At 36.1% G+C, this 22,158-nt stretch overlaps 1 protein-coding gene across 3 annotated transcripts; it reads right to left on the reverse strand.

Annotated features, from left to right (window-relative positions):
- Window positions 1-1,726: 1,726 nt before the first annotated feature.
- tom1 (target of myb1 membrane trafficking protein) lies at window positions 1,727-19,808 on the reverse strand. 3 transcript variants are annotated; one of them, XM_084117059.1, is made up of 17 exons: window positions 19,574-19,808; window positions 18,994-19,098; window positions 16,480-16,564; window positions 15,812-15,890; window positions 15,543-15,692; window positions 13,004-13,138; window positions 12,713-12,817; window positions 11,207-11,323; window positions 10,949-11,082; window positions 8,997-9,036; window positions 8,790-8,913; window positions 8,643-8,694; window positions 4,662-4,728; window positions 4,405-4,473; window positions 3,886-3,945; window positions 3,270-3,300; window positions 1,727-2,539 (listed from the first exon to the last, which is right to left on the reverse strand). In XM_084117059.1, the coding sequence occupies exons 2-17, from the start codon at window positions 19,043-19,045 to the stop codon at window positions 2,445-2,447; spliced, it is 1,395 nt and encodes a 464-aa protein (XP_083973185.1). In that variant the 5' UTR covers window positions 19,046-19,098; window positions 19,574-19,808; the 3' UTR covers window positions 1,727-2,444. The 3 variants fall into 3 exon arrangements, with proteins under 3 accessions (XP_083973185.1, XP_083973187.1, XP_083973186.1); XM_084117061.1 differs by lacking the exon at window positions 4,405-4,473 and having other exon boundaries at window positions 19,574-19,800; XM_084117060.1 differs by lacking the exons at window positions 4,405-4,473; window positions 19,574-19,808 and having other exon boundaries at window positions 18,994-19,305.
- Between the last annotated feature and the right edge of the window lie 2,350 nt (window positions 19,809-22,158).

The raw sequence follows: 22,158 nt of genomic DNA on the forward strand, positions 1-22,158 counted from the left end.
TGCGCATTAGGCCAGTAGGCGGAGAGGAGCCGGTCTTTTGTGGCTGTTCGACCACACAAGCGTTTACACTGCGAAAACAATCAGGCCAAATGCGTTTTCGACTACCTCTGGAAGTGGTCAAACTCAATAAGTTTTAGACCCCGTTTGCACCTTGTTCAGTGTCGTCCACTTGTTATCTGATCGACCAAAACGCATCTTAATACCAGGTGTAAAAAGAGCCCTAGAGAGCGAGCTTGAGCAAAAACCCTTATGGAGATGTTTTATGCAAATCATTCCCTGCATGTACACATTCCCCCATTTAGAAAAATAAACATTGTCCACGTGAATCTCTTAAAGGGATAATTTGGTCATTTACCCTTTTTTGTGTGTGTGTGGAACATTTAAATATTTAACCATTTTGGTTAACATTCACTGTATGGACAAAAAAAAAAAAAAATTTGTTGTACGTAAGTCACCAAACAATGTTTTTACCAAACATGCCTGATTTTAAATGTCAAAACAGAGGAAGAGTTAATGTTTCTCAAAATAATCTTATGTTAATACAGAAGAAAGTCATATAGGTTTGTAATGACATGCAGGTTGAGTATGAGACATCATTTTGGCTGAACTGTCCATTTAAGCACTCAAAGCATGACAGTTTACGTTCTGTGTCTGGATTGGAAATATAATTTATAATATGTGGAAATATCTATCTTCTGAAACTTGAGATCTAAAATAATGCCTCTAGTAGGATTTTAGGTGAATTCCCTAAACACCGGAAGTTGCCTCTAGCAATATATATAATAATGTGATTTCCTCAAGAGTGTTGCAACAATCACTTGCTCTCGTTACTGGAGTATTTAAAGAAGGCTTGCGGGTTAGTGTTTGTCCTGACATGACGAAGTTTTGATTTCTCACCTACACTGAAAGTTAGTAACAAAGCTGTTACACATCAACTGAGCAACACCGCATGCCCAGTCGCTAACACTGATGACGGGTAACGAGTTTTGTTGGATTCAACTCCAAACTGACGAGCAGATTCATGTTGTGAAACTCAACTTTACAGTATGAATAGTGGCTGACTGAAGTCTGTCCTCTCTCTCCTATGGTTCTATTAGCGCTTACCCTTTACATGCACTCTCACCTAAGCTTCATTGTGCCTTCTTTTGCTATTACTTATTTAGACAGAAAACTAAAATGACTACTAGTTATAGGACTTTTTTTACAAGGAAGGAAGTGTCTTATATTATGAAGTTGCTAATTATTTGGGTAAATAAAATATCTATTTATTTTCCAAAAAGAAATGCATGAATGAAATACTGTGATATCCTTTAAGAAGTTGGCTTTAAATGCTTGCATTGTGTATATGGTGTTTGTTTTTATTTTATTTTATTATTATTTGTCTACAACGTGGATTTTGCAGTCTGAATGTGTTGAATGTTTTGAACAATAAAGTAAAATTATCCGAATCAATTTTGCGGCTTTTATTTTATATTGCACTAGAGGTCAAGCAGCACATGCAAATCTTTTCTAACAGGCTTGCCTCAGGTTATGTTTGCAAAACACGTGTTCAGTTGGAGTTATTCTGCACTGCGTACAAATATACAGGTGGTGGGTACTGTGCAAACGCTGAAGACTCATCAATTGCTGAAGACACAGAATATCATTGCTGCATTGTTTCACTAATAGAATAATATTATGTATGGTATGTTTTAACAAATTAACTATACACACAAAAACATAAAAGTGACTTGTAATAACCTTAATTTTATTAAATATATTTTAACATAACCCCTAATATGAGCTGTTTAAGGTTGTACATAGATTACAAACACTAATAGCTCATATACTAGAGCAAGGGTGGTGAACGTAGGTCTTGGAGAGCCACAGTCCTGCAGAGTTTTGTTCAACCCTAATCAAACACACATGAACAAGCTCATCAAGGTCTGAAGTTACCAGAAAGCTAAAGGCATGTGAGTTTTATCAGGGTTAGAGCAAAACTCTCCAGAACTGACGTTCGCCACCCCTTCTCTAGAGACATACAGCAGCCTGCAGACAGAAACCACAATTATTGTAAGAAAGAAACACAACCTACAAACTTTCATTTTTCTCTGTAAGAGCCACTTCCTTCAAAACAGTCTAATATAATACATTTAGTCTATACACACGACGGCTTTAACCTCAACGATCAAGATCTTTAATAAAGTTCTTGATGTGTCACCAAGATTTTTACCTCTACAACTGAAATGACTGTACTGAAGAAATTAGTGTTTAGTTAAAAAACATTTCATAAGATGGCATCAAAATGAGTGTAATGTGAAACATCCACATAACCCGCGCCTAAAGTTAGGTTCCTAACATGGTTAGAAATAAACCCAAAATACTATACATGAACCGAAAAGTAAGCACATGGTTATTAACTGAAATACAAATGTTTCATGTAGAGATGTAAATCCAGTCCAGAGCTACAGCTGTGAACGGCCGGGGTCGTGGGGTGACGCTTTCACTGAAGGAAGACGTTCAGCTGCTTTCGCTCTCTCCGCTAGAAACTTGTCGAACTCTGAGGGTGAGACAGAGATGAGTCACTGAAATTATCTTTCACACGTGTGCTGCATGAAATGCTGCTTGCCTAGATTTAAACCGGACTTGAGACAGTAAGAAATGCCATATAGACATACAGCAATTGCCATATGAAGAAATGCATTTATGAAGTCTAACAGCTTATATGCTGGGTTTTGGAAAGTACCAGCAAGTGTGGAAGGATGAATCACCGAGCTAAGCGTTTTTAAGATTACCACCAAACGTTAACAAGAGGAGATGTTCAGAGATTGAAAATCACAAGCAATAGAAACTACTAAGCCACAGACTTCCGTTAAATAGGAAGTAAAGATCACGAGTATGCGTAGGTGTAGGTGACTAAAGGGCATTCGGCAGGTCAGACATGAGACAGACTGAAACTCTTGACAAGAGGAAGACTGGATCATACGAGACAGAACGGGGTTGGGGGAAAGAACAAAGGCTGGCCACTGATATAACCTAGCATGCAGAAGAAAAGATGAGCGAACATGCAAATACAATCATGGCATATGGCCCAGATGGACTGAAGTTTATTTTTTTTACACATTTTCTCTGTTCATTTAAATCTGCGTTGATTTAAATGTGGTAAAATGCATTACTTGCTGCTTATAGTATACGGGCTATTGATCCCATAATAGTACTAGTCTTATTTGTAGCTGAAAGCATTATCATATTAGCCATATTATTTCATAAGCATACAAAAAGAATAGTACCTTCACTAGTCACTCCCTCTGAGTCATCTTCCTGCAGCACAAAAATATACTTGAATACAGATTTCAATACAGTAAACAATAATCAGTGTTTTAAGATTTCAATTTCTTCATAAATATCTCTGGTTTTATTGCAAGTTTCAGTGCAGCATTTCGTGACATTCACAAATCTTTAAATTATAAAAAAAAAAGTGTTTTTTTCAAGTCTTTGGTTAATAGCATATTCAAAAGTACAGCATTTATTTGAAATGGAAATCTTTTGTAACATTATAAATGTCTTTACTGTCATTTTTAATCAATTTAATGCATATTGCCAAATAAAAGTATTCATTTCTTTCAAAATAAAAAAATCTTACTGACTCCAAACCTTTGAACAGTAAGTTTCTAAGAGAATTTTGATATTTCAAATGTTGTTTTTAAACATTACTACATACACACAAACACATATGCATATACATACACACATACATATATTGTGTCTCTGTCTCTGTGTCTCTCTCTCTCTCTCTCTCTCTCTCTCTCTCTCTCAAGAACATACAATTGTTAAGTGGAATTGGACTTAGAATTACAACTGTTATATATCTTTCAATTCCCATTCTAAGAGGAACGTTTCACTCACATCATCCACGTCAAGCCATTGTTCAATGTCATCCATCACTTCACTCTGATTGACAGGGATCTGACAGCAGAAGAAAAAATATGAATTAATTCACTTTAGCATTATAAAGTACAACTATAAGTTCCAAACCACAACACCCAACAACAAGCTTTATGTTACTTTAAAGTATAAAGGAAAAATCGGTATGTTTCAGTCCTGAGAATGGGAAATAAGTTGGTTTGAAATGGGAACACCAAAAATAAAAGGTATGGATAAAAGTATGGATCTGTCAGGATCCAGGCCTGAGGGACAGAATCAACTAAACACCAAAAAGTCCCACCGAACCTTCAGCAAATAAAGATAATGAAGCTCAAAACATGCAGGCGACACAAAAGCAAGACAGCAGACACTCTGAGAATTTTTTTTTTGACATGCCAAAAGAAAAAGAAAAAAACGAGCCCAGAGCAGCAGGTACACAAGCTCAACCAACAGCACGTCACACTGCACTGACTGTCCGTCTCATCAGCCAATCAGACCCACCATTCCCTTTTCAAGCATCCAATGAAACTGAGGTGAGCTGCCGAGGGAGGTGGAGTCTAGGCTTTCATCCTTAACATAGACAGACAACCGTTTTAAGTGATGGACAAATATCGTGGCATCCAATGAAAGGTGAAAACAACTGACTGCTCTCACACATTAATGAATGCTGCTCTCTCATAATACAAAGAGGTGCTATTTGAACACCATTTCAAACATGATATCCCTTCTGTAGGATTTAATAATTCAAAGACACTTACCGCTGCAGTGTCCTGTCGCTCTCTTTGCGTGGCGGCCAGTCCCTCGAGAGCTGCACAGCTTTCCGGACTATCAATAAATCACAATTGTAAATGGCTTTGGACATAACAAAAACCAATACCTCAAATCAACTTTCTATACAACACACTCTTTATTTAAAGGGCCCTCTATGATGCTTTTACGGATTTGACCTTATATGTAGTGTGTAATATAGCTGTTTGTGAATGTGAAAGGTCTGCAAAGTTACAAAGATCAAAGTGCATGTCAAATAAAGTTATTGTCCCCCAAAAGAAAGGACCGAATTGTAACCGCCTGAAATGAGTCGTCAGTAATTCCAGTCTCAGTTTCTGCATGAACTTACGTAGGTTTGTAACAAATTTGCATAATGCCAGTCTATGGTCTTCACTGGCTGCATGTAGGGCCGGGAATCGAATACACTTGAATGACTTGAGGTCAGGAATTGGATACTTGTTATAAAATAAAAATTTCGATTCCTCTTTGTGAGCATTTCAATATGACTTTTCTTTAACACATCCAAAGCACGCTCACATAAAAATGTGATTTTAAAACATTCAATCGCAAGACGACCCACGCTGTATTTTCTTTGCTGCAGGCATGTTGGACAACTCTTAAAGTGACAGCAGCTGCCGTCTCTTTAATAAAACTAATCAAACAACAAAAGACAAAGAGAAAGTTCACTCGTTCTTGACTGAATCACTTTTGTAACTATATTTGTAATGTATATTTTATTTATTAAGAGCAGTGTTATTTTACATCTGATTACAATTTCTGAACACCTAAAAATCATATACGATTTCAATTGTATCTTCGTTCAGTTGTATCAATTTGTTTTGCGATTGCAAATTTTTTATGTGAGTGTTTATTGTCTTTAATAGTGCTTTAGATTTATATTACTTAGGCTAGTTGTTTTTCTATGGGATTTTCAATCAACAGGCTAACGTTCCTTGTGTACGGGTTCTATTTTGGATTTTTGTTCATGGTATTCAACTACAATTAAATGTAACAATGTTAAATTCCCAACAGCTAAATGTTTTGCAATAAGATTAAATGTGAATGAGATCTAAGATTGTTTTTTTTGGCTTTTTGGAATCAAAATTAGGCATCAATAAGAATCGGAATCGGTAAGCAGAATTGAAATAAGAATCAGAATCGGTAAGCAGAATCGAAATAAGAATCGGTAAGCAGAATTGAAATAAGAATCAGAATCGGTAAGCAGAATCGAAATAAGAATCGGTAAGCAGACTTGAAATAAGAATCGGAATCGGTAAGCAGAATTTAAATAAGAATCGGAATCAGTAAGCAGACTTGAAATAAGAATCGGAATCGGTAAGCAGGAATCGGTAAGCAGAATTGAAATAAGAATCGGAATCGGTAAGCAGAATTTAAATAAGAATCGGAATCAGTAAGCAGACTTGAAATAAGAATCGGAATCGGTAAGCAGGAATCGGTAAGCAGAATTGAAATAAGAATCGGAATCGGTAAGCAGACTTGAAATAAGAATCGGTAAGCATAATCGTAATAAGAATCGGAATCGTAAGCAGAATTGAAATAAGAATCGGAATCGGTAAGCAGACTTGAAATAAGAATCGGAATCGGTAAGCAAAATTGAAATAAGAATCGGAATCGGTAAGCAGGAATCGGTAAGCAGAATTGAAATAAGAATCGGAATTGGTAAGCAGGAATTGGTAAGCAGGAATTGGTAAGCAAAATTGAAATAAGAATCGGAATCGGTAAGCAGGAATTGGTAAGCAGACTTGAAATAAGAATCGGTAAGCATAATCGGAATAAGAATTGGAATCGGTAAGCAGACTTGAAATAAGAATCGGAAAGCAGAATTGAAATAAGAATCGGAATCGGTAAGCAGAATTGAAATAAGAATCGGAATCGTTAAAATTCAAACGATACCCAGCCCTAGCTGCGTGTGAACAACGTCTACTTTGACCCGCAAACACTGAATATGTAGCTGAGGCCTGGAAGAGTTTGCTTTGTGTTGTCGAAATGTCAAGAAGATGCCGTTTTCTGCTCAGCGAAAGGAAATCCACTTTGCACACATTTCCAAAGGATGAGGACTCGTGCTGGAATTGATACGGTAATACAGACGCCATCATTACCTTTCATTTCATGTTGTCGAAAGTCTTTTTTCTTTTAAAAAAAAAAAATCCCTCAAGTCAGGGAATTCCAGATGCCAAACATGTTGGTCAAGACAATAAAGCCGAGATCCCTACAGAACATCTAACAATCCCGGTCGCAGCTTCCACTTTTAAACCGTCCATAACCAATGATCTCATTCACAGCTGTTCTCTCCTCCCTTTTATTTTTTGGCTCATGTTCACATGTGCTTTCCTGCCTTTCTTTCTGGCTCATCTTCAAACTCTTACTAGTTATTTATCTTCTCACAGTCACTTTCGTTTTAATGGTGACTCACTACCCACTAGTCTATTTTTATGTGTCAAAGGATATACAACTTGGCTAATGTTTCCTGGTTTTGCTCATATTATTTCCAGGCTATTCTACAAAAATATAGCAAGTAAGTAAGTAAATTTAATTTATAAAGCACATTTACACACAGCATAAAACTGACCAAAGTGCTGTACATTGAATAACTAAAAAACACATAGGATCAATAATCATAATTGTACAAAACACGAATAAAAAGAAAACCTTCAATATCAATATATTACAAATATATTTTAAAAATCCTTATAGTTTTATAGTATAATCCTACTATAGTATAATAATCCCACTATAATATAGTATAATCACTGTGTATCCAGTGCTGAGGAAGCCTTCAGAGATGAAATTAAAATATGGTAATGGCCATTTGGTTTCCGACATGCGCTGTAAGCGACCAAATCACAACCATAGACAGTATAAGAAATGGACACAGCGACCCCATTGGATTCAACAGAGAAAAGTGAAGTCAATTAGAAGCTCTCACTTCCTGATGGCTGAGCGTACTGCGCAGACTACAACTGAGCTTGACGACGTAGATGTGACGTGAGCAACCCGTCTGTCTTCTAGTAGCTGTGCCAAGAGAAATCTGAATCATTCCCTTCGGAAACTTGCAGAGACGGAGAGTGTGAGTAGGAGGTGTCCATGAGCTAGGAGCAGGAGAAACTTTTGCTAAATATTCTGATTAATTACTTTGTCATTTTGCCTCCACGTCCCCCCGATTGCCCGCGAACTTCTCCTCCTGTCCATACGGTAATTTCTCTACTGTGCGACAGAGAGTCGCGTGGTTATGACGCAATCGTTAGCCTATTTTTGTAAAAACTGCTTCTACAGGGCCATAACGTAAGATACAGGGTAATGGAGCCTTTTTTACATTTTCGTGTTTCTTTAGAAATAAATAATGGACAAATGGAGTCTTTAAACGCCTCAGATGTAAAGTTATTCACTGTCAAAGTGACGCCAAACTGAATGGGAGTCAATGGAATGCTAACAGCAGGTGATGGTCCGCTAATCAATGGCGGCCCCTGGGGAAGCTTCAGTTTCCGGCTGAAAGATTACCCCCTTGATCGCAACACTGTCTGACCAATCAGAGCAGAGTAGCTCGCAGAGAGGAGGGGTTTAGAGAGAGATTGAATCCTTTATCCAATCGTTTCAGACATTATGAGAAAAGAAGTGATGCTGCAATGTATAATATGAGAAAATAAGTGTTTTTTTTTTTTACCTTGGATAAATGTAAATCTATTGTAGGAGACCTCCAAAACAAAGTTTAGGAACTTTTAAAAAAGCATAATAGGGGCAATCAATTTAAACAAATCAAGTTCACTTTATTGCCAAAAACTTCACTTCCTAAAAATTTCACAAACATTAGCAAATATTTGTGACATTTTTAGGAAGTGAAGTTATTGGCAATAAAATGAACTTGATTGTTTAAATCAAGCACAGCTCTAGTTTGTAAAGCTGTTTTATAAAATGAGACTTAAATTATACATATAAACTGCTTTAATTCTTACCTTTTTTGTAATGAGCTGCTTTTATTTAGTTTTGGCGCATCTGCTTTTGTGCCTGTAGCAAATCATGCAACAAAATGATGCATTATTAAGTGAAGATTGAGAATAAAATGTTAACAAAATATAAATATAAGCAAAATTGGCACTTACTCAATCCTGCCATCTGATTGGAGAGTGTGGTCACTGTTGATTGGCTGACTGGATTGTGAGCACCATTTGCTGCCTTTGATTGGTTGGGAGTACCCAAGTCAATGAGGTTTGCATAAGCTGGATTCTGAAATATAACAATAAATTAAGAAAGGAATCTATCTATAGATGAATCCAGCAATATTTAATATTACATTTATAAATTCTTACAGTCTGTGCACTGCTCTGTCGGTTGAGGTGTCTTTCAAATCTGAAAAAAAGAAGTTGGGTAACACTGATGAGACAAGTTATTAAATTGCGAACAGCGAATGAATTTTCATGAATTCCACAGTAGATCATGCTTAGTTTACAAGGATTTTTACATTTGTAAAAAAAGGATTAGTAATATATTTACTATAAATCAACTCTATGTTGAGGATTTTAATAATTAATTCTTTTATTTTTTAAAAAAATTCTAATAAATAATTATATATTTTTTTAATTCTCTGATATGCCTACATTTTCCATGATCGTGGGAACCCTGTCATTCTAAATATATATATGACATTTCATAATTACCATAATTGCCAATATTAATTAGGATCATCTAAAAAGGACAATTGGAACATTTCAGGAACATTAATTTGAATTAACTTTCGTTTGTATGTTTTCAGCTCTCAATTTTTTTGTTTTGTTTTTTTGTTATGTGCTTTTGTCATTTGAATTATTATTATTATTATTATTATTATTTTTTAATATTACTATTATTGGAGAATTTAATTTGTCTCATACATGAGTCCAGATGCATGCAATAAATATTAGAGAAACTAGGCCTAAAATATGTGAGGATAAAAATTATGGGGAACAGAGACAACAGGTCAAAAGAGGACAAAAATTATGGGAGACAATGAGAACAGGTCAAAAGAGTATATGAGGATAAAAACTGGGTAAAAGGTTGTGAGAGGACAAGAGTGGAAAAGTACCCCAAAAAACATATTTGAAGTCATTGTCAAAAAGCGCATGCGCAAGTATGGCCACCAATAGAAATTAGACATCGATGCAGGTGTTTCTAATCGTGGCGAAGTGACGAGGAGGAGCAAAAAGAAAAAGATAACTGTATGAATGCTAATTGGACACCAAGTGATAAAAAAAAAGTAGAAGACTTGAGAAGATCAGATGTCCGGATGGCCAGCCGGCTTCTCCTTTATTGTCTGTACAATAAAGTGAATTCTTCTGAGACCTGAAACTTCGACTCTGAAAGATTTTTTGAAGACCTGAACCAAAGACAGAGAATTGGCCACCACACTATTAAGGTTTAATTTATTTTTATAACAGTTTTTATTCATCTCTAGTTAGTATTTTTAGTGCTTCAACTTATTAAACTTATTTCAGTTAGTTTCCGAGTCAACTTTTTTTCCATATAACATTTATTTTATCAGATTTATTTCAATGAACAAAAAAGCTTTTAATAGTTTTAATGGTTTACACTTCACAGTAAGGTTTCATTAGTTAACTACATTAGTGAAAATGAACTAAAAATGAACAATACTTCTACAGCATTTATTAATATTATTCTAATTACTAATACAATCTAAGATCAAAAGTTAAACGTGAACATTTGTATTATCTAACATTAACAAAGGCTAATTCATGCTGTAAAAATATACTGTTCACTGTTAGTCAATGCATTAGCTAATGCTAACAAATGAGATTGTAAAGTGTTGCCATTTTAATTAGCATAACATCCCGGGCCAATGCATTTTTTGTGTTTTTATCATGCAATGTATTTAATGTCCACTGGGTGGCAGTACACTGGCAGATAATCATAGTGCCTGAGGTCAGGTCAAGTGTCGATGTGCACACACAGTTTTTGATTGGATATAGCATACTATTCGTACTATTTCTAACTAAGATAAAGTAGTATGCTATTGGAATGTGTGTTTATAGTGTGTGAGATTCTGTCAGACATGCAAAGAAAAAACATTTAACTACATGATGGAATTGGTAACCTTTGCAATTGATGTGTATTTGAACTATTTTTAATATAATAAATATAATACCATCTATCATCAGTCAGATACTTATTCACCATATTTTTTAAACCTTGCAGGTCTCCATGCGCATGACATGAAAGTTTACACATGAAATATTCATAGTACGTTCTCAAACATCATGCCTCTAACCTGTGATATTGTGCAAAGGTGGTGTTAATGTCATCATTGGCAGTGAGTAACTGCTCTATGAGCTTCTCCTCGGTCAGTCGGGGTATGAGCTCCACCATCCGGCCCTGCATGTCCTTGCTCATGGAGTACAGCTGCTACTGACCGCCAGAGAGAGTAGAGAAACAGCAACAGCCCTTCGCATTTATACACTGGAGGATGAGTGTGTACATGCAGGAGAAAGTAAGGGTGTGTGTGTTTGTGTCCGTGTCTGATTCCAACCTGTAGCAGCTCTGTGTCCGTCGGCTCGAGACTTCCAGGCTCCATCTGACTCATCATGTCTGACATCACAGATATATTATTACGCGCCACCACCAGTTCGGCCTTCAGTGTCTTCATCTGAAACACAAACACACTTGAAACTAACAGTATTCAATATTATAGTAATACAAACAACAATTTTACAGCATACACATACTTATCTTGGTTGACGTTCATACAGATTTTTTACATTTCAAGTTGTATAAATTAACAAGAACTACAATGAGCAATAGTATATTTATTTATAAATGAACATGAACCCATTTTGATAAATGCTAAAAAGTTACTTCATGATATATAATGCATTAATTAATGGCAACAAATTAATCTTAATTTAATATTTAACCACCATAATTCTTCATTGGTCAGTCACAGAATTCATAATCATAAGAGTGCATAACAGATGTATGCATTATATATATATATATATATTTATTTCAAATAAATTTAATAAATAAATAAATAAATAAATTTGAGCATGACTGTGTATCACAATGTTGCCAAAGCATTAACATGTATATATATATATATAAACATGTTGTGTAGCATAGTAAATAAATAAATAAGATCTATCTAAATAACCTGGTTGGAGGTTATTTTTGCATTAACCATCACACCATGTAATATGCAAATTACTATGTATATATAAATTATTAAATAATATTAACATTAAACAAAGTATTTATTTAAACCTAATCTGAGGCCCTCTGGCGGGTTACTTTTGTAGTCTGTTTAGTCAGTTCAGTCAATCCATAACAATTTGTTCATTTCTAAAATCAGGGTTTCTGCAGGTTTTACGAAGGTAAATTTCAAACTTTTTCAAGAAAATTTAGCAATAAATAAATAAATTGAGTTTCAATCAATAAATTGAGTTTATGCTTAAAACAAGAACAAATATCTGAAAATGGGCTCAGAAAAATCAACTTAATTCACAGGGGAGTTTTCATAACTCATTGACTGATATTTGCATCAACTCACTCCATTTTGTTCAACTTTTCAAGACTTAATTTTACATTTGCATCCCAAGTAAATGTATCAAAGATGTTTAGATATTTGTATTGGAAAACAGGACAAAAATACATTTTTTTCTGATTTTTCTCATGACTTCAAGGAATAGTTCACCCAAAAATGAAAATTCTGTCATCATTTACTCACCCTCAAGTTGTTTCAAACCTGTACGAATTTCTTTTTTCTGCTGAACACAAAATAAGATATTTTGAAAAATGTCTGTAACCAAACAGTTGATGGACCCCATTGACTTCCATAGTATTTTTTTTCCTACTATGGAAGTCAACGGGGTCCATCAACTGTTTGGTTACTGAAATATCTTCCTTTGTGTTCAACAGAAGAAATAATACAGGTTTGAAACAACTTGAGTGTGAGTAAATGATGAACATTTTCATTTGAAATAGAACTATTCCTTTAAGCGTGACATGCCAGTAGCTTTGCTAAGTGTGTGTGTGTTACCTGTTGAGGTGACAGCGTGACGGGCGTCTCTGTATTCTGTGGCTGTGAGGATTTGACGAAGTGACTTTCTGTACGCCCTGTTACCGAAGGCACGGACTCAACAGTCTGTTGGCATCAAGCATTAATTAATCAATCAAAAAATAAGCAAAAGCAGTGCATGCTAACACTCTAGAGAGGATCTACTGTGTGCAGCTTTTTTTAAACAGTTGTGCATTCCAAATTTGTTTTATACATTTATAATTGTTTATAAAAAGCTGCTTCAACAAGTATTTGAAAATGCAGCAGTTATACCCTGTTGGGAGTGTGAATAGGGGAATACCCATTCAGTTCAGTCATGGGAAACTCCAGGCCTTTTCTCCTGAGATCCTCATACACGGTTACAACACCCGTCAAATCTGGAGAGCTGCGGAAGGCATCGGACCACGCCTAGTGAGAGAGAAAGACACACACACACACACACACACACACACCTCTGTCTGAATACTTCACACTGCAGCACATAAGCACAGAGCCACATACTGAGCCAAACCTTTCAATGCCAGTGGAAGAGTTTTCTTTGAAAGAAATGAATACTTTTATTCAGCAAGCATGCGTTAAATTGACCGTAAAGACATTTGTAATGTTACAAAATAATTATGTTGCAAATAAATGCTGTTCTGTCATGAAAACTCTCAGTGTTTGGCATGGTAATGGATTATGTTTGGTTTTTGCAATAGATGCCGCTGCTGTTGGTTATTGCTTCTGCTGCAGAGCAAGTACGGGACTTGCTACTACCAATACATACACAGACACTTTGCTGTGAGCAAGTAATGCCCGGTACACAATGTACGATTTTGGGCTGACCCAGGCGAAAGATGACCAATCGTGGTGATTTCTGAGGTCGTGGCTCCTAAACGGTGGCTCTACGTTGTCGTTGTTATGATCTTGCGACAAAAGACAGCCTGCGATAATTTTCTGACGGTGTCGATTCATTTTGGCCTGCAACATTAGTATAATAACAAACAAATAAAAAATAGTTAGGCTTTTAACACATTTTACATGACGATACTGTTTCTTTTCATGGCCATAAGCTAAAATAAAATAAAAAATCAGTTGCCATAAAAAACAACAACACTATTTCAGTAAACAATTATTTCAGTCCTCCAGATGGTCTCTTGTATACTTTCCTTATGTAGGCTTCTAGGTCGCTAGCACCTTTATTTGACACTGACACGTTCGTGCCAGCTTTGCAGGTCATGCATTCTGCTTCACACAGATCCCGACCGAGACGAAAACACTGGAATTTTCTCTGTAAATCATCTGTGAATTTACATTTGGGCTTTTTTTACGCTGTTCAGGAGCCACTGTTGACAAGCAAGCGCTGCTCTGTCTCTAGGCTGTTGCCGTGGTGCTGAGGGTAATGATTGACATGCAGTTTGACCAATGTTTGCGTTACGTACATGAACGGCCGACCAATAGAGAGCCTAAGTCCCTCCCCTTCCGGTTGACCACCATGGGACCTTATTTCGGAAAAATATTGTATGGTATTCAATGGCGCGAGACAACAAATATGTTGATCTCATTTGAATTGTGCCCTGAATTACACATATGATGTTTGTCAATTTAAAAGATACATTTTAAAGTCAAGAAAGTCGCAGTTTGATGTAAAGCTGTTGAGGTATAAGACTGAAAATACGTAATTACAAAGACTACAAACCCAAAAGGCGCACATGTGACGTCATACCTTTTCTCTCAATGAATGAAGCTAACTTTACTGAAGCTAACCTCTGTCATTTTTTCTATAGTCTTACATTATAATCGTAACGTTACGCCGTCATGCCTGAGTGTTTTGTACCAGGCTGCACACATACGAGCAACGGATCTTGTGACGTACATAGTGACGTACATCTTGTGACGTTACTCTTCTGTTTTATGACAAACTGCGACTTTCTTGACTTTCATAATGATCTTTTAAATTGACAAACATCATATGTGTAATTCAGGGCACAGTTCAGATGGAATAAAAAGATAAGTTGTCTCTCGCCATTGACTACCATACATATTTTTTCCGAAATAAGGTCCCATGAGCTGTAAGCAGAGGGGAGGGACTTAGGCTCTCTATGGTGGCGTGCGAGAAGGCGGGACCTAAAGCAATGCAAAAACGCACACAATGATTGGCGACTGGAAAGCAAAAGCTGAATCCCGAAACATTTTGGGCGATCTAGAAATCCCGGCCGGACGCATTTTTTTAGGTCCAAAAAGAGGACATGTCCGGGAAAAAAAGGACGTATGGTGACCATATCTATACTAACTTGCGTCATACCCTATGATTCAATAGGTATCATCATCATACAGTCTACATACATGTCGTTAATTAGAGCCATGTCGTACAGTGTGATTTCTAATGATCTTATAGGATTGCCGAAATCGTACAGTCTGTAGCCGACATAAGACATGCTGCTGCTGCTGTACAATATAACGTGGCAGATCTATACAGGTGAAGCTGGAGAAGGTGGAGGGTTTCTGAAGGTGCGCTGCAACTACTACAGCAAATGCTAACCAAGTATTTGAAGGTTGAGCAGCGAGCTCATTGGCTACTGATACAGCAAGAACCAATCAGCTGTGCCCTATGGAGAATGATGTGATTGCAAGCAGATTGAGTTAAAGTCAGCCTGCGCCATTTTCATGTCAGTTTCATGACAGAACTTTGTATTTGTTTTTGGTTTTTTTGTACTTTCTATTGATAAAAGAAGTCGTGAGCAGCAAATTAGCATATTAGAATGGTTTCAAAGGATCATGTGACACTATTTACTCTGAGCACTAGCTGAGTTGACAAAGGGTTTATTTGCACCTGTATCATGCTCAAGACTCTGTCCTGAAGAGTCACTGGTGCGTTGTTTTTAGGCAGGATCGTTTGGACCAAAACGTTCTCCACAAAGTCTCTGGTGGACACGTAGATGTGGAACTTGTGCCCGCAGTTCTTCACACACGCCTCCAGCACCTGCAGCAAAACCAAAGCGGATACTGAAGAATGCACAATTCAAAAAGTAATGTGAATTATTAATGTGTAAAACATGAGGAAGAGCCTTTGATGGTATTGACAATATGTTTGACACTTACACTCAAAGCCAGCATGACCTCTTTGAAATTCCTATTACCCAGAATTCTCTTCTTTATTGCCCTGACTGCATCTTTAGGTCTGCAAACAGAGCAGCATAACAAAAATTATGTTAAACAATGTATGTTATACAATCTAGAAACTCAAAGTTCAAAGTTGAATGAACTATTCAGATTTGGACACTATTATTTTATGCAAATAATGACAGCTTAAGCAAAATTAGAGGTTTTAAATGTTAAAACAATAGCTATACAGCTCAAAATAAAGACAAACGGTATTTGTGGTTGTGAAACATTAGCTTGTTATTGTGACTTATTGTGATATATCCACTGATTTATAATGGATCAGAGTACAGTTAGCTTCTAGTTCAATCAAAATAAAACACTTTAATGAAATATTTTAATTTTTTTCTTTAATTAAATGAAATATTTTATTTGTTTACCTGCATGTCATGTGAGTATTAACCGACATCACAGAACTGTGAATATGTGCATGTGTTGTTACATTTTTGAAATGTCAACCTGAAAATCTCGGACAACAATTTTGGGAAGTTTTCAGATGTTTTAAGTGTAGTTTAGGTGTCCAAATACATTTGGGAAAGACTTTTAAGAAAAAATACATTGTCATGACTACATAAATAGAAATCTGTCGTCTCTGACAACATACACACCCTTCATCTGTTTCATTGACAATGTCACAGATCTCCATGTTGAGGCCCCAGTCCTCTGACGGGAGAGAAGAACTGGTGGCATGTTCTGAGAAAGAGACCGAGAAACAGTCAAACAATCATAAAGGGTTCACCCTAAAATAACTGGATACAACATGCTGTATTTTAAAATAATAGCTATTACATGCATACTTTGATCTCATACTTATCGTTCCTTATTTTTTTTAAAGCATAACTGAACAAAATGCAGATGAACTCAAAGCAATTATGTAGATGTTTGCAAGCTAACTAGTACTGTTCTTTATCAACAGAATCCACAGCACAAAATAAACTTTATGATAAAATCACTGAACTGTCTTGTCTGCTGAATGCCCTGCTATTACACCAGGACATTATTGTTATCTTGCTCATCAGCCGAGCGCTTTATAATTCACAGCAACACTATCAAAGTTACAAGCACTGAACTTGTGTTGACATAATAGCTGCTTATTATCATGAAGAGCCCAGACTAATTTTAAAAAGAGGTCTCATATTTACGCTCTACTCATACTGGATTAGTGAAATCCCACCCATATGCTGAACTGAAAATTTTAACTAGCTGACTAGTTAGTTAAGTAACAAACAAGCTAGTTTAACATGACTTGTCGCATTGTTTACAATGCTTAAGGTTCCACACCTGGGAATCTGGGCAGGGAAAACAGGCTTTTCAACAGTTTGAAAGGGCAAGCTCCATTACATAAGGTGACTATCCATCTTTAAAGGAACACTCCACCGTTTTTTAAAATGGGGCTTATTCACCTTCTTTCCTACATTTAGATAGGTGGGCAAATGCATTTTTGTCTCAGTGCATGCATTGTTTTAGTTTGACAGGGTCGGCGCTAGCTTAGCTTAGCATAATGAATGGAATCCTTTGTTGCCAGCTAGCATGTCCTGAGTAAAAGTGATATATAAAAAACAACAAAAAAACACCTAATTACTTCTTGTGGCCTGCGTATTCACAATGAGTACAAATAGCGATGCAGATTAACACTAGGTGATTTCCTAGGCAGATATTGACTTATATATTAAGGACTATATTAGGGGGAAGCACAGGCGAAGCACTGCTACTTGGGCGTGATATCTCTGCGCCCAAGTATCAGTGCTTCGCCTGTGCTTCCCCCTAATATAGTCCCAAGTCAATATCTGCATAGGAAATCGCCTAGTGTTAATCTGCATCGCTATTTGTACTTGTTGTGAATACGCAGGCCACAAGAAGTAATTAGGTGTTTTTTTTATTTTTTTTATATCACTTTTACTCAGGACATGCTAGCTGGCAACAAAGGATTCCATTCATTATGCTAAGCTAAGCTAACGCCGACCCTGTCAAACTAAAACAATGCATGCACTGAGAAAAAAAATGCATTTACCCACCTATCTAAATGTAGGAAAGAAGGTGAATAAGCCCTATTTCAAAAAACGGTGGAGTGTTCCTTTAAAGTCACCATGATGAAATCCAAATTGACAATTCTTTTTTTCTGGAATATTGCAGTATTTATTATAAATGATTTATCCATGAATATGGTTTATCATATTTTAATTCATGAGCCCTCATAATCTTTAATCAAAATAACTTTGCCTCCCTCTTGTAACTATCAAGTCCTACATTTTTTCTTGTTTGAGAAGCCGTTTCACTCGGATATACGTCACAATAGGGAAGAAAAGATGATCGCAACTTCCATTACATGGCATGCTGACTTACTAAACGCTAAAAAGGAGATGATGATGTGGATTACAATTCTTTTTTTAAATGTTCCACAGAAATTTTTTTAGACAATCTGACAATTCGAAGGATGAGCAGAACATTGCAAAGATAATTTTGCTGCTAATACATAATTATGGCGTTGTTCCTCCCCAACTAATTGCTCTGTGCTGAGATGAGACTAGTGTGGCTGCAAAGACAAAATCAAGTGTAACGTTACAGCAGAACAAGAGGCCACCCCGGCCCTTAGGCTTAAAATGAATGAAAAGTAGACCTATTATTGTATTTCTTGCGAAAACAGCATTAAACATCTGGACTAGGTTACATAACCGTTTTAATTCTCAGATGTAAATAGCTCTTTTCTAAACAAGAGCCACAAAGAAATGGGTCAAAACGTTATTAGGATGCACTGAGACCGAGACGTGCAAGCAACTTCCAACAAACCTCCTCGTTCCTATTGGCAGATGGCGTTTGATTGACACGCAGCTCCGCCAATCACAAACGCGTTGATGGGGCGCCTCCGACTCTGGTTCGCACGAACGAGGTGTCAATCTTAATTTAATCGTATCATTAGCTGTCATCCGTAATTAAACGATGTATACGTGTTCTGTTCATGTGTGTCTTGCGAGAAAACCAGAAGCGAATATACAGATATATGTGAATGCTAGGCTAAACATCAAGCAGTCGTATTCCATACATCAAGTTAAAGTACACTACGCTAAACTGACGCCTTAAACATACTGCGAGTTATTTGCGACCTTATCCAGCGTGTTACTCACCTATAAGTTGACCCACGGGTGAAGAAAAAGGGTTTCCTATGAAAAACTCCATCCTCCGAGTGTCTGCTGCTCAGTGTTTCGGCTTCGGTCTGACCAGCTGGAGAGCTAAACAAACTTAACCGATTACATCATCTCTTAAAGTGACAGTAGCACTATGAGAATACAGGCTCTCCCAGGTGTTTACTGTATTCTGCGTAATCTTATCATTTGGATGCGAAACAGAATGCGTTATGCAACAATAAACGTTTTAAACCGTCTTAAACAGATTACAGAAAGCATCATTCTGCATGTTTAGTCCCTATGGTTTAGTCCAAGTAGGCACGTTCTTATCTTTCTTAAAGGGACAGTTCACCCAAAAATAAATTGTATAATTTCATTTGTTTAGTCATCACTCAAGTTATTGCAAACCTGTATGAATTTCTTTCTTATGCTGAACATAAAAGAAGATATACTGTTTGGTTATCAAATATCTTTATATGTTGAACAGAAGAACTTGTTTGGATTGAGTGCGAGTAAATTTTTGTATTGTTTTAATCTAATTAAATAATTAAAAATGAAAACTGCCACTGATAATACTCACTGATCACACTGGAAATGGAAAGATGTGCACGTCAGGCATTGCATTGTGGGATGCAGTATTCCATGCTCTTTAAATATGTTGTCATCCAGATATTCAATGCATAAAAAAACAATTCACGCATTATACACCTATAAATACTGCATATTGCATACTGTAGTATGATTAGCATGGTTGAACACTATTCTGAACATAGCCATGGAAAAACACAACTAACATTCTTGTCATTTGGAACTGCATGAATAAGGTGTGGTGCTAAAACTAAAATACAGGCCCTGCCCTATATGTGTTGCCCACATGATTTGATTTGAGAGTGCATAACAAGCAGTCTGGTGACCTGTCAGGGTGTGGGTGTGTGTGTGTGTGTGTGTGTGTCTATGCTCTACACCACAGAAAACATTGATTCCTTGGTGTATGAGATGCAGTCTTTGGTCTTGTAAGGCCTAATCAAATTATTTATAGGATCTATTGTAAAAATGGTAGCAGGAGGTCAAGCTAATTTTGATGCATGTCAGACTTTAAAATATCTGAAATACTGCCCCCAGTAATATTAGTCTTTTTGTCTCTAAAGGTCAATCACTTTCTGTTGTAAACACTACAGCCTATTGAACAGGCCATATAACTAATCCCAGTCCGCGCCAAGCCTTCCCGTTTCAACAAGGACAGATGTAAGAGATTTTTTAATATAAGTTTTGGGAATTGGGGCTACTAGTGAATGTTTGTAAGGGTAAGAAATTATCGATATTTATAAGAGTGTGTAACAAAGTCTCTTATGCTCACCAAGACTGAATTGAAAAACTTTTCAATTTAAAATGTCATACAATTTTAAATGTTCCATTTGAGTATATTTTAAAATGTAATTTATTGCTGTGATGCAAACTTTAATTTTCAGCATCATCGTCTTTAGTGTCACATGATCCTTCAGAAATCATTCTAACATGATGATTTGATGTTCAAGAAACATTTCTTAGCCTTTTTTTTTATTATCAGTGTTTAAAACAGTCGTGCTGCTTAATATTTTGTGGAAACCATGATTAACCACCATTTGGGGTAAAAAAAAAAAAAAAAAAATCCAGCAAGATGCATTAAATTGATCAAAAGTAACAGTAAAGACATTTATAATGCAAACTATTTTAAATTGTATTACTTCACAATATAACAGTTTTTTGTTGGGCAGAAGACACTAATTACTCAAACTTTCGACCAGTAACAATATCTCTTACACTGACTGATATTAGTGAAACCTCCTCCTGTGAACTGGATAACTTTCATGATAAACCACATGGTGGCGTATGTCTCTGTTTAATTGTCAACTGAGTATTTAAGGCAAAGCATGCAAACCAACACCTATGGTAGTGGCGTTTAAAACACTGCGGTTGTAAAGGTCAGAAATTCACATGACAGATCACTGAGATACTATATCAAAATGACAGATTCTTCATTACATTGTAATTTGTTCATTTCATGATCTTAATTTTCCTTGAATACATTGCGTTGCATGTAATTTCAGATAATTAGTGGCAAGAAAATGACAGCTGAACTGCAATAGTTTTTTTTTTGGCACGCGTACCTGGTAAAATCTCAAAGCTTTTCGCAGTTCTTTATTGGAGTCAGAACTCCTCCTGTAATTAAATTGGTCAGGAATGAGTCAATGACTCACAGCTCATTTCTCTGTGTGAGATGCAGATCAACAATGGAAAATGTGGATTTTTTTGGTGTTGAAAGGAATTTTTAGTCATTAAGGATGACAGTAAAGACATTTAAAATGTTTAAAAAAAAATTTGTTCATTTAAACGTTCTATTCTGTCTTGAAAAATGTTTCGGTTTCGAAAATATAAAGTAGCACAACTGTTTTCAACATTGATAATAATCAGAAATGTTTATTGAGCATCAAATCATCATATTAAAATGATTTCTGAAGGATCATGTGACACTGAAGACTGGGGTAATGATGCTGAAAATTCAGCTTTGATCACAGGAATAAATTACATTTTAAAATGTATTCATAAATTGTAATAATATTTCACAATATTTATTCTGTTTTTACTGTTATTTTGATTTAATGCAGCCTTGGTGAGTATAAGAGACTTATTTTTTGAAAAACATTTTAAAAATTGTTCCGACCCCAAACTTTGAAATAGTAGTGTATATCTTCAGACAGTTTTAGGAGCTCAAAAGAAAAGAAAAGTCAAAGAAAAGAAAATCCTCCATGAATCCACAGTCAATAACCTGCAGATAATGGACATAAAACACACTGACTTGTCTTGTCAGCAGCCCGTAAGCTTCCCAGTCCAACACAAAGCAAAAGAAAGCACTCTTGTAAGAAAAATAAATACTCTTTGAGAGCATTTCATAGAGTGGATAATGCATTTGAATGATGGTTTAACCTTCACATTTTCAGCTGAATGCCAATAATCAACTTCATATGACATACTGTCAAGGCCAATTAAGAGATATTACACACACACACACACACACACACTTTCTTGTACATCTATCTTTATGAGGACATTCATTGACACAATGCAATCTCTAGCCGCTTAATCTAACCTTACCCGTCACAACTAAGTACTTAACGCGAATCCTTA

The sequence above is a fragment of the Abramis brama genome (genome assembly GCF_963993115.1).
Source record: "Abramis brama genome assembly, chromosome: 1".
NCBI lineage: Eukaryota > Metazoa > Chordata > Actinopteri > Cypriniformes > Leuciscidae > Abramis > Abramis brama.